This window comes from Artibeus jamaicensis, unplaced genomic scaffold (genome assembly GCF_021234435.1).
Source record: "Artibeus jamaicensis isolate MK-2021 breed Jamaican fruit bat unplaced genomic scaffold, CSHL_Jam_final contig_391, whole genome shotgun sequence".
NCBI classification, from domain to species: Eukaryota; Metazoa; Chordata; class Mammalia; order Chiroptera; family Phyllostomidae; genus Artibeus; species Artibeus jamaicensis.
In genome coordinates this window covers 28,247,693-28,260,909 of record NW_026521814.1, presented here as the reverse complement: position 1 = coordinate 28,260,909, position 13,217 = coordinate 28,247,693, and the positions used below count along the sequence as shown (strand labels likewise).

Below are 13,217 nucleotides of genomic sequence, written 5' to 3'. Positions count from 1 at the left end.
AAGAAAAAAGTGATGATTACTGATCTTTTTGCCCCCAGTTTCTTTAATGACAGGTTTTTACCTGTCATCTTTTGGATAGGCAGTTTCTTTTGCCTATCCAAATTAATTTCGTAATATGAGTGACTCACATATCTTACAAACTATAGATTTTGGACATATAGTGGGGTTCAATAGGTGTTTACAAGCAGAAAAAGAGCCACTTGGAGAAAGAAATATTCTGTTTTAAATTAAAATCTCTATTTATGTAGCTTTTTAACTCACTAATAGCTTACAAATAGTTGTGGTTTCCAGTATTCCAACCTCTGAGTGGTAGACTGATGTTCAATGTTAACTCCTACAAGTCCATTTATGGAGAGTAAAATGGCTAGTGTCTTTATCCAAACTATCTGGGTCTAGAGCACAAATGGCACAAAGAATTATTGGTCTTGAAGACTGAGATCATAGGTGTAGTGCATTCAATTCTACCAGCAAAATTCTTTATTCTTTAACACCCATAGTCGCTGTAGATTCAAAAATAGGGTCTCTCTTTTCTGAAAAAAGAAGAAACAAACCAACAAAAAAAACCCCAAAGCCTACTTTTGAGTAATTATTTGAGTCTAGATTTCAAAGAAAATTATGCATAAATCACTTACTACCCTCATAAACTGGCAACATCAGTTTACATTAGCAAGATGCTAATGTATTAGAATCTGTTACAATAGATTTTTTTAATATTATAATTTTTTTCACCTTTTTAGATGTATAAAATTGTTAAACCTAAAGCTGAAATTAATTTGTTCTCATTCAGGGATGTAAATGTATCTGAAAATATAATGTAAAGGTAGCTTTTTCAACATGGTAACAAGGAATTGAATAAAGTTATTAAAGAAGTATAATATATTATAGACATTTATTTACATGTTCAAAGAAAAACCTGCTGAAATTATTCCTTATATCCCCAACTAAACTTATCAATAACATGAACCCAGCCTTTAGAAAAACCGAATGACAGGAGTAATACATAACAGTAGATTTAGAGTTAAGCTCTGTATTTTAATCTTACATATTATAGTACGTAAGATTCGTACTGAAATAGAAGACGGTCTTGAAGAACAACAGATCAGAACCCGAGTTTCCGGTGAACCTACCGATGGCTAGCCCATCGCTGAAGTTGTGGATGCCGTCCCCCATGATCACCATCCAGGCTATATTAGCTATTCCTGTTTCTTTCAGATCTGACCCAGAATGACAGGGACCATGTGAATGATGCGAATGCTTGTGGTGCCACTGATGCCCATGTTTCCTCAGCACGGCTTTACTCTCGTCGTGGTGGTTATGTGTGGCAGCATGGAGATCGTGCTCATCGACGGTGTGGAATCCGTCACTGTGAGCATGGTCCATGATTTTCTCCTCTTCTACACAAAGATAGTTTTTGGGAGGGGATTCTTGTTGGCCTTCTAAATCTGTCAGTTCAGTTTCATTAAGTCGATCTTCTGAAACAACCGAGTCATCAGTTCCTGTATTTGTAATAGCAAAGGATATGCTTTATCAACAAGTAAATGGACACATATTTGCTCATTTTAACCCAGGGAGAATAGCATTGTAATGAACATTTCTTAAGTGAATGTTTTTTAAAATTCACTAAGTAAATAAGTATATAAAAGCAAATAAAATTAATTCACATGAGCACAGGCACACAAGAAACAAACTGGGGTTCTGAGGGTCCAAAAGATACACCCAATAACGGAGGGAACTCAAAGCAATAGCAGGCAAAGTGAGGAGAGAATTTGGAAAGGTGGGAGATACTGGGGAACTAAAGTTGGACATCAAAGGAGTGAAAAGTTACCGCTGCACTTATCAGTAACACAGTGAAACCCTAACTCTTCAGAGAATGGACAATCCTTAAAGTTTACTCACTGTTTACAAACAGTAATGTTTACCCAAAGTTTACATGCTAATCTCTTACCATGTAAGAAATCAAAGACAAAATTCAAATAATTTGCATCTTTCAATGACCCACCTATTTGACAATACTATTAGATCATTGCTAGAATGAAGTTCAGACGCTCGTAACAACATTTGTTTTTTTTCCCTTAAAGTTGCCTCTTAGCTAGTTTTCAAAAGTTATTTATTATGTGACAAAGATCTTAGTACTTCCCCAACTGCATTTTGGGGCAGAGGCTACAGTTCAGGTCTGGGCTGCCTCTTTTCTGCAGAAAAATCACTGATACACTCAGGGGAAACACAAGTTCAAACACAAAGGGAAAACCTTAGGTAAAAACTTCGTTTCCCTGTAAATTGTAAGCTACCTACTACATCTTCCAGGCACTTGAACAGACAGGGGCTGGGCAGAGACTGTAAGCACCAGACTGCTCCCCTGTAAGAGCAAAGGCTGACTCTCCTTTGTGCACACGGAACCCATCACGTGGACAGCACGAAGGCCTTGCACTGCCAAGAAAATGTACACCAATCTAACACTTATAAAGCCTTTTTTGTTTCCTTCTTTGTTTTTCTATAAAGTCCAAGTATAATATGTTTTTTGCCCTCTAAAATAATTAATTGGTCCCACATTCCAGTATAAATTAGGCTGAAATGAACAAAAAACTAACAAAATCACAATTAAGACACACTCACATTTATGAAGATTCAACTAAAATTAGGGAAACTAATATTAGGGAAGCCACAAAGAGAAAATTTTCAAACAACACTAAATTTAGAAGCAATATTTCAATTTTTATGTTTTAAAAGTTTCTCTTTAGTCAGAATTTTTGTCTACCAGCAAGAGGCTTGAGCTGCAGCCAGTCGGCATCTGGTGTGTTATTTAACTTATGGTCTGAAAGCTTCCTTCCAATAGTCGATTCTTCCGTGTTCTGCTTCATAAACCATTTCTGTTTCCCCTGGGGAAAAAAATCTGGTATTAGAATCCAATCTGCAGCTGCAATTAGCAACAATATTCACCTACTAACATCTGTAGGAATAACTGGTAGCAATTTTATACATAAATTATTTAGTAAAGAAGTGAGGAAAAAATTTAGTAGTTAACCAGATGAAAAATCCAACTATATTTGTAACTTGTTTTTATTATTTTATTTATTTACTTATTTTATGAAAACTCAACTAAAAGATTCAAGTTCATTTAATTCAAAGTTAAGAATGGTGTGGCTCAGTGAGTTGGGCACCGTCCTTCGAACCAAAAGGTCATCAGTTTGACTCCAGGTCAAGAAACATGCCTGGGTTACAAGCCAGGTCCCCAGTTGGGGGAGCGCAGGAGGTAACAGATCCATGTCTCTCTCTCACGTCGATGTTTCCCTCCCTCTCCCTCTTACTTCCCTGTCTCTCTCTCTAAAAATAAATAAATAAAATCTTTTAAAAAAGAATAGGATACAGAGTACAGTATTATTATGTACAACTCAAGTGAAATATATGTAATCTCTCTTATCAAATAGTGTGTAGGAATAGGAAGTTCCAAAAATTAATGCTTATTCCTTTGAATTTTAGCCTGTGATTAATGCAATCTAAAATTTTCCTATTTGTGACACATGACTTGAACAGACTTGAGTTAAAATACCAAATATTCATTTAACATCTATGAGCTTCTGTTAAATGTATTAAACATAGGAACACTCATCTGTAAAATAAAAATGATTACAAGGATTAAATGAAGTGATGTATGAAAGTGACCTATAAGTCACTGATCCTAAGCTTTGCAGTAAAGGTAAGTTTTGTGGGGGCGTGGTCAGAGCGGGGAAATGGCGACGCCCTCTACTGCCGCTTGCCGCGGGGATGCCGGGCCCGGTCCAACCGCCCTTATTATATGAAATGTTAAGGGGACATATCTAAGAAAAAGAAGTTAAAGAAACATGAACAGTGAAAGGACAGCAAACTCACAGTTATTAACAACCACACCTAAAACGAAAGCAAACTAAAAGGACAGCTAGATCAGGAGTGGAAACATAGAAATGAAGATCTCAAGGAGGGTTAGCAACAGGGGAGTGGGAGGAGGAGATGGGGGGAGAAGGTACAGAAAGTAAGTAGCATAGATAGTAGATAGAAAATAGATGGGGGGGCAAGAATAGCATGGGAAATATAGAATCTAAAGGACTTGAGACACATGGTCATAAACTAAAGGGGGGGTAATGGTGGGGATGGGGGGGTAGGGTGGAGGGGAATGAAGGGGGGAATAGAACAACTGTAACAGCATAATCAATTAAAAAAATTAAAAAATTTTTAAAAAATCAGAAAAAAAGGTAAGTTCTGTTTCTGATCGAATCTGTTCTTAATTATTAATTAATTCTAATTATTATACTTCATTGTTTGTGTTTGAATTTTCCTATCTTATCTTGCAATAGTCTGCTTTTTTCTTTTATCAAGTAACTACCACTGACAACTCTTCTAGCTTGAAGTTCTAATCTATGTTAACTTAAGAGAACAAATAATCAAGTACGTTAGGATAGTGTGAAAGTAAAAAGCAGTATTCTCTGGGAGATGCTTACTGACTGGCAGAGCATTTTCTTGTAGTTGGCTTTGCTTATAGGCTGTAAGCTATGTTTCAGATGTTTCAGCCTTCTAGCTGCTGCATAAGCAAGCCTGTTACTGCTACTTGTGTGGTAAGAGTCTTCAGAGACAGCCACCATCAATTTCTTCCCTGCCTGTCTGAGCATTCTTCTCCACCCGCAAGAACATGAAGTCTATCCTCTGCCCTTGAATTTTGGCTGGCCTTTTGACTTCCCTTCACCAATCAAATGTGACAGAAGCTATGCTGTGCCAGGGACAGGCCTGGCACCTTTTGCTTTTGTTCACAGAAACTAGTTACTCTGCCATGCAGAAGCTCAGTCTAGACTTTGATGAGAGGCCATATGGAAGAAGTAGCAAGATGGAGGCATACAGACATAGAGTGAAGCATTTTTCGGGCCTTCAGCCCTGCCTTGCCCTGGCTGCCCAAGTTTGCATAGAGCAGAGAATGACTCTAGCTGACACGAAGTGAAGCAAAAAAACTGCCCAGCTGAATTCTGCTTAAGTTCCTGACAGAATTAAGAGAAATAATAAATTATTGTTATAAGCCATTAAGTTTTGGGTTGTTCTGCCTCATAGCAATAGATAGCAGAAACTGGGGAAATAGTAAATGTTCAACAGAAAATAATACGGAGACATCCTAAAAAGAAACATCAGTCACAGTTAATGAAGAAAAAAAAGGAAGAAGGAGCCAATGACAGTGCAAAAGTCAATGAGAGGGTGACAGAAAGTGAAGAAAACACGAACGACAGCTGGGATTTTGTTTAATTGCTTTGGTCCTGATTGTCCACTTTCCTAACGACTTGCCAAATCATTGCCCTGAAAGCCTCAGTCCTGCTGAGACTAGTCATCGTCCGGTACATTCAACCAATGCCCTGAAAGCTCTTTTCCAGTATCGGACAACCAATGTCTGTTCTGTTCAAGTATCACTAATCTCCTTCCTTCAAAAAATGCCTACATTTTTCCATTTTAGATTACTTGTTGTTCTATTTATCATAAAGGAGATGTGCTGCTTTATCTGCCTAGATTCCTTTCTTTGATATAATTGAAGAATTTCGTATTAGATTTGCAATACTCTTCCTGCCAAAGGCATTCCCTTTAGTTTTTTATTTCCCACAATTTCAAATTTACAAAAAAAGCTGCCCTATTTTGGGGACTCTGTGTACCTACATGAGTTTAGTTTACAAAAATAAATGTGTTTAATTTTGGTGGTAAATTTAGGTTCAAGATGAGATCAAAATTATAAAAAAAAATTTTTGCACATATTTGTAAATTATGCAGTCCCTAATAATTTATACACATTAAGTACTTAATATCTGCTGGTTTCAGTGTTGGTATATACAACAAAACTAGGGCTTCACAGGAATTTCAATATACTTTGCAATACGTAACTGTTTTAAATTAGGTACTCACAGAGAGGAACTTTGAATTCTTGTATTTAATACATCTAATCAGATACCAAGTCTTCTTATTGATTCTTTCATTTTAACAGTTTGCTTAATCACCTCCTCTTCCCCACTCCTCACGCCATGCCTTGTTCGAGCCCACATCACTTTTTCTAAATGACTTGGCAGGAATCTTCTTCGCTGACACACTTCCTTCAGCCACTCTATCTTGTCATCCCTCCTTCCCACCACATTCTGTTCTTCACCCACAGACATGACCTTCTACACACCCTTCAAAAACCAAAGACCATTCCACCTCTTTCACTTTTCTACACGGTGGTCCTCCCCAGTGCCTTCCACCACTCCTCAGGTAATTCTTCCCTGGGCACACCATCTCGATCGCTCCTCCTTTGGAGACAGTTAAATATGATGGTGTCCTGACAAAAATATGGCACTTAAAAATTAAATACACTGCTTGGAATATAGTATAAAAATAAGACACAGGATTTATTTCCCATAGATTTTGGTAGCAACTGGAAGTCAGGAGGAACGAATCAGTTTCATAGCCAGTGTGCGGCCGAGCAAGGACCAGAAGCACGTGCCCTGTGCTCCAGTTCAGGGCTCTATTATAAACCACTGATCTTGCCTCAAGGATACACACAAAACACGTACGTACACAAAATATGTGTATATCGAAACAGTATAAAAATAGTACCGTAAGTGTGGACTCTATACATTATGATCATGACTACCCAATGTTCCCCCCAAAAAAGATGTTTTTTCTTTTTTGAATATTTATAGTTAATTAACAAAATATAAGAATTTTTTAACCTTTTTTTGTGGAAAGGCACATAAAAATGTTCTCTGGATTTACTTACTTGAAGATAATATATTGCAGATAATCAGCATTAGTATCACAAGCATGTTAGTGAAATATATTCAAGAATCTAAGTTCTTATTACCTCTAGTATTACCATTGACAAGGCTTTTCTGATAAAGAAATGCTGTCTGAAAACATTTTCACTATAATATATGACAATAAAAGCCATTTATACTTGAAAATATTACCTAAGAAGACTGAAGAAACTTGCTTCTATTTATACATTTTTGCATTTTTATAAGCATAAATTGACCAATAGCTTTTTCCATCCTACTTAAATCAATTAGGTAAGATGTGATAATGCAAATGCTCTAAGACTGAGACTGCTATCTCTTGATTATAAATGTGAAAAAAATGGCCAAGATCAAAGCCATTTATTCCTGATAGAGATTTAATACACAACAATACCATAATTAAGCATATGGCCAGAAAATAATGGTCTTCGTTTTGAGTTTTATACCCCAGAAAATGAAATAAACAATTCAAAAGTACTTACTCTTTGCTGTTTGTAGTGCTTAAACATTCTAAGGCAGTGTTCAATGATAAATAACAAGTAAATGCCTCCTAGAGCGACAAGTCCTTTCAATACAGCATCATACTCTTCCAAAAACTTCTTGGATTCGTGTCCATGAGAATGGCCATGCCCATGTGCATGCTGATGACTGTGATCATGTCCACCCTGAGACTATTATTAAAAATAAGAAAAACTTCTAAACAAGTCATGGGAATGCCATTTTAAATTCCAAGATTGTAATCTAGATAATACAGAAAAAATACTTTTTAATTTCGGAAGTGGCCCTTAAATATTATCTCACTTGAAAATAAGTACTCTTCCAGTTAATTTTGCTATATTCAGTGGCCTGAAAAGTACTATTGTACAGTTCATGGTGACTCTAAAACAAAGACCCCAAACTCAAAAGCCTATGGGGTGAAGGTACATATTATAGTGGGAGAACCGAGTAAGCAATAGAGAATAGGAGTGATGGGTCCTTTGTAAATTTAAATGAACAAGACCCAGATAAACACCTAATATTTAGTAAAACTAAAACAAACTAATTCTCCAGCAGGTGATCATTATGACTCCCTGTAATCTAACTTTTTCTTAAACTAATTATACATGCTTAATTAAGCGTGCTTGAAAAACAATTAAGCATGAAATACATGCTTAATTTTCTATATTTTAAACTTAAGCAAAAATAAATATATATGCGGAAATAAGGTTATTTTTAATTGTGAAATGTATTTTTAATTGTGAAATAAAGGCACAATATTAACCTTAGAGAACTTTAGGCATTAGAACTATTCTTACGTATTTCCTTGCTTATAACACTTGCAGTCTTTCCCCGTTTGCTAGTGGTCAACAGAAGAGGTTTCTGAACTTCACAAAGGAAGAAAACCCATTCAAAATGGTATTAATTTTATTCAATAAAAATTTTTTGAGGAAAATATAAGTTACGCAGCACTAAAAGTTTGTTTTTCACTTCAACTGTTCTCATTAGGCCCAGTTTTGAAACAGACTGTTGCTATTCCTCTTGACAGAAAGGCAAGCAATGAGGTGGAAATAAAGAGGAAAACAAGTAAATAATATACAATATAATGACTGAACTTTAAAAAATTATATTCTATTTTAAGAGGAATTAATTACTTTTTTAAAGGCATGCCATACATTGTTCTAGATGCTACCTATGGAATTCTCAACCAAGAGTACAGAGGGAGAGAAGCAGTATATACAACAAACAAGTACAATTTTGTCTCCCAAACACTTTGGGAGGGAGGCAGTGAGAATACAAAAAAAATTCAAACCTGTTTTTTTTACATTTGGAATAAAAAAGTCCCAATGTTTTCATACAGTGATGTAAAAACAATCAACACTAGATCAAATACTCTTAACTGGCAACAAAATAGACTGCAAAAGGCATAATCAAGGCACTAAAAGTTTGGGCTTATAATCACATCATTAGAAGTGTACCCACTTGTTCAAAAACAAGTGGCAGGCCAGGGGAAAAGGTAAATGGCTCAGTTTGTAAAGAGCTAAATGCCTACAATAGCTGAGCTGGTCTATCTATTCCTGCTCCAATAAAGATGCCTGTGGCGCAGTGGCTATACAGGTACATACAGTCACTACAGTATCCCTTATATGCTCTGGCTGGTGTGGCTCGGTGGACTGAGCAACAGCCTGCAAACCAAAGGGTTGCTGGTTTGATTCCCAATCAGGGCACATGCCTGGGTTGTAGGCCAGGTTCCCAGTAAGGGGTGTTCAAGAGGCAACCACCCACTAATGTTTCTCTCCCTCTTGTTCTCCCACCCTCCCCTCTCTAAAAATAAATAAATAAAATCTTTAAGAAAATAAAAAGATCCCTTATACATTTCTTCTAAGGCTTCCTTAATATCTACAGAGATAAAAAAATCACTCACTGATTTTTTAATCATTTATTTTCAGAAATGCCAATAAAGCAAGATTTTCTTCTGTTTTTAAGTTAGTTTTACTGAGGCATAACTAAATTATAAAATGTAAGATATTTAACGTGTATCTTGTGATTTGATATGTACACATTATAACAGGTGAACATAAAACTACATTACCAGTTTTTTTTGTTATTCTGAAACCTAACCATTCAGTTTATTTCAAAAGTGCTGCTATTAAAACTGTTCAAATGGGAATAAATACTTTATCCTATTAAGCAAACAAAATAGCATGAATACTAGATTGTGCTACAGCTTGCTAATGAAAGACATTTTTAGCTTAAATATTTTTATTCTTAGTTTTTTTAAAGTTTGAAAACGTTTCTTACATGGGGCAGTAGGTGAAGAAGGGCGTCTCCACTCATCGTTCCCACAGCCAGAGCGACAAGGAACGTGAGGAGGAACTTGAAGCATCCTTGGTTGATGATGGGCACCAGGATCACGCCTAGCAAGGACAGCAGGCTAATGACAGTGATAGAAATGATGCCACAAATCCATGCTGTAGGAAAGAAATTGGAATCAACATTAGCATGACAAAACAAACCAACAAAGTTCCCAAGAAATACTAAATGTAAGATAAATGAGTCACAGACAATAGGTTCTTTTACCCAGACTATGCTTTTTCAGAAACTTTATATTTTGGCACTGCTGTATTTAAAAACAAAACAAAACACCATAAAGCTAATTTGAACACTTAAAAATGAATAAAGAAATTCGGAAAAATTATAAACAGTATCTTCAGTGGCCCACCTTACCAAAAACATGGACTTAAAATGACTTAAGACTGTGATTCACTCAATATCTAAATTGTACATTAAATTTTACTAATCCTAAAGGCACAGCTACAGCAATAGAACTTTGAAGAATGTAATTATAAACCTCTCCTGTGAGCTTTAAAGGAAGCCAAATATCTAAAGTACTGTAATTTTTGTAAATCTTCCTAATACAAAGCTTAAGAAACTACCTTTCAGCCCCAAATGGAAATATATTCACATGGCATACAAAAGAGCCTTATTACTGGTATGGTAGCTTCGCTGTACTTCACTTCTAATTTTTACATCACAGTGATGTAAAAGGATAATTTTACATCTGCTCTAAAGGATAACTCAGTTGTTTTCCTCAACATCATCTCTCCTCCACAGCCAGTTCTAAACTCCTTCCTGCAACTTAGCTTTGTGTACAATTCACTACTTCAAGAAAACAAACTTCACATTTTACAATTAGTAATATTTACATTTGAGCTTAAATAAAAGCTATCATAATTTCCTAGGTGTTGAAAAAAGCAATTTGGGTAATAAAATTCTTCTGATTTTTAATCAAATTATTGTGCTTTTTCAATCATAATTTATTTAGTATAAAGCAAAACCAAAAAACAAAAATAATAAAGGCATCTTTTATAAAACTTACACCAAACTAACAATATACAAACTATTACATATAACTGGTAAATGTTTTATTTGTATCCAAGATACCAAATGCAATAAAAAAAAAAACCCTCTAAATAAATGTCTGAAACAAGCTTCACTTATTCTGCAAATTGAGTTGCTTAAAATGTTAAAGGTCTTCAAGCTTAGTTATTCACCAACTCCCTTTCTCATTATCTAGAGAGAAAATGCATTCTTTTAAAAAGAACTCATCTGTGGAAACTTTCTAATTAACTTGGTTCAAAGCATGTGCAAGATGGCAGTTTTGTATACTGTTTCAGCATTTTAATTGGCATAAAATGCTTAGCGACCTGCTCACAAACCCCCTTGGTAATTAAGCTAGGGTCAACTCTATGACTAAATGAGCCAATCTTGTGAAACAAACGATTTCTACCATACACAGTATATAATGTATTTGGTTTACAGCACTCTTTGAACAGTTAATGAGGTAGTGGCTGTGTCACTATGGGAGATTTACACAGAACAAGTCAACCTTTCTTAATGGTGCGGCAGTCATTAAAAATAATTTCTATAAGGGCTTTCTCTCTAACAATTACTAACATCTATTGGGATAGAATTCAGTCTTCATTTCTGACCATGCTACTAACCACCTGCAAACAACTAATCAATATTTACTATTAGTAATATATTTGTCTTTAAGCTTTTCAGATTGAGTTGTAATTTTCAATATTATTATAGTCAAGCATCTGTCAACAGCTTATAAAATAGATTATGCCAATATTGCAACTCAAAAACTCTTTAAGTCATAATCCACAGTTGATGTGAAAAGCAAAGATGTAGAATTTTTCAAGGCCTTAAAGACAGAAAAGGCTATTCATCTTAACTGTTGATGTGATAATCCCATCAGTCTTCCTTTTTCTCTGTATAGAACAAATTAATTTTATTTTTAATTAAGTTAAGTAATCTCTGGCCTAGCTTCCCTTTCCTGTCACAAGGAGAATATAGAAGCACCTGCAAATGACAGTAACTCTTGAAATATTTACTCATCTACAAAGATCAGTGAATAGGAAGCCAGCAAGGGGAACATATTTTATCCAAAAATCAGCATTCAAATCTGGGGTGTGGACTCACTTTTCTCTGCTTTACTGATCCTACCAGACTGAACCTAGCTTGTCTACCTAAAAGACTATTCTTGTATTTTTCCTTACTACTCTAGAATTATAGTAATAATTACATACCAATATTTACCTCTATCATCACTTTAGTGGTGTTTTAACAGATAACTAAAGATAACTACCTCCCTGTCATATTCTTGCAAAGAACCTTTTTATCTTCTAGCAAAGAACCTTTTTAACCTATTCTAGCAAAGCAGTGCAGCATAGCCTAGGTTAAAGACAGAGGTTACATTCAAAGGCTTTTATTGTTCATTTTTAAAAATATTTTAGTGAATTAATTGGGGTTATATTGGTTAATAAAACTATATGGGTTTCAAGAGTACAATTCTGTAATACATCGGGTGTGTATACCACCCAGTGCTGTCTCCTTCCATCACCTTATTCCACCCCCACACCCTCTCCTTCCTGCCTCCCACCCCCTTTCCCTCTGGTAATCGCCACACCGAGGTCTATTATCTATGAGGGGTTTTTTTTTAGTGTAATCCCTTCACCTATTTTCGCCCAGGCCCCTAACCCCATCCCTCCCCTCTGACAGCTGTCAGTCATTTCTCAGAATCTATGAGTCTATTTTGTTTGTTATTTTATTCATCAGATTCCATGGATGAGTGAAATCACATGGTATTTATTTTTCTCTGACTGGCTTATTTCACTTAGCATAATACTCTCCAGGCCCATCCATACTGTCAAAAAAGGAAAGACGTCCTTCTCATTTACAGCCAAGTCGTGTTCTATTGTGCAAATGTACCACGGCTTTTGTATCCACTCATCTACTGGTGGGCACTTGGGCTGAGTCCAAATCTTGGCTGTTGTAAATAGGACTGCAATGAACATAGGGGAGGCATGTCTTCTTTTGAATCAGTGTTTTTGGGTTTCTTCAGAAGTGTTACCAGAAGCGGAACTACCAGGTCATAATGTAGTTCCAGCTTTAGTTTTTTGAGGAAACTCGGTACTGTTTTCCACAGTAGCAGCACCAGTCTGCATTCCCACTGACAGTGCTAGAAGGTTCCCTTTTCTCCACAGCCTCACCAGCACTCGTTTGTTGAATAATGATGGCCATTCTGACGGATGTGAGATGATATCTCACTGAGGTTTTAATTTGCATTTTTCCTATAATTAGTGATACCAAGTATCTTTTCATATCTCTATTGGCCATCTGTATGTCCGCTTTGGAGAAATGTCTATTCAGGTCCTTTGCCCATTTTTTTTCTCCTCAACACCTTTTTAAAAACTTCAAAATGTTTTCTTTATTTTTTCAAAGATTTTTATTTATTTATCTTTAGAGGGGAAGGGAAGGAGAGAGGGAGAGAAATATCAATGTATGGTTGCCTGTTGTGCGTCCCCTGCTGGGAACTGGCCTGCAACCCAGGCATATGCCCTGACTGGGAATCGAACCGCGATCCTTTGGTTCGCAGACCCGTGCTCAATCCGCTGAGCTACA

The 13,217-nt window shown here is 36.0% G+C and overlaps 1 protein-coding gene across 3 annotated transcripts in view; it reads right to left on the bottom strand.

Moving 5' to 3' along the window:
- The window catches only part of SLC39A10 (solute carrier family 39 member 10), a 92,511-nt gene that overhangs the window by 17,151 nt on the left and 62,143 nt on the right, over nt 1–13,217 (bottom strand). For all 3 annotated transcript variants that reach the window (XM_053665178.1, XM_037142010.2, XM_053665177.1), the window contains exons 4-7: nt 9,549–9,718; nt 7,253–7,441; nt 2,756–2,876; nt 1,128–1,496 (exon numbers count right to left, since the gene is read on the bottom strand). In XM_053665178.1, coding sequence (XP_053521153.1) covers nt 1,128–1,496; nt 2,756–2,876; nt 7,253–7,441; nt 9,549–9,718 — 849 coding nt within the window. The remainder of the gene's footprint in view (nt 1–1,127; nt 1,497–2,755; nt 2,877–7,252; nt 7,442–9,548; nt 9,719–13,217) is intronic.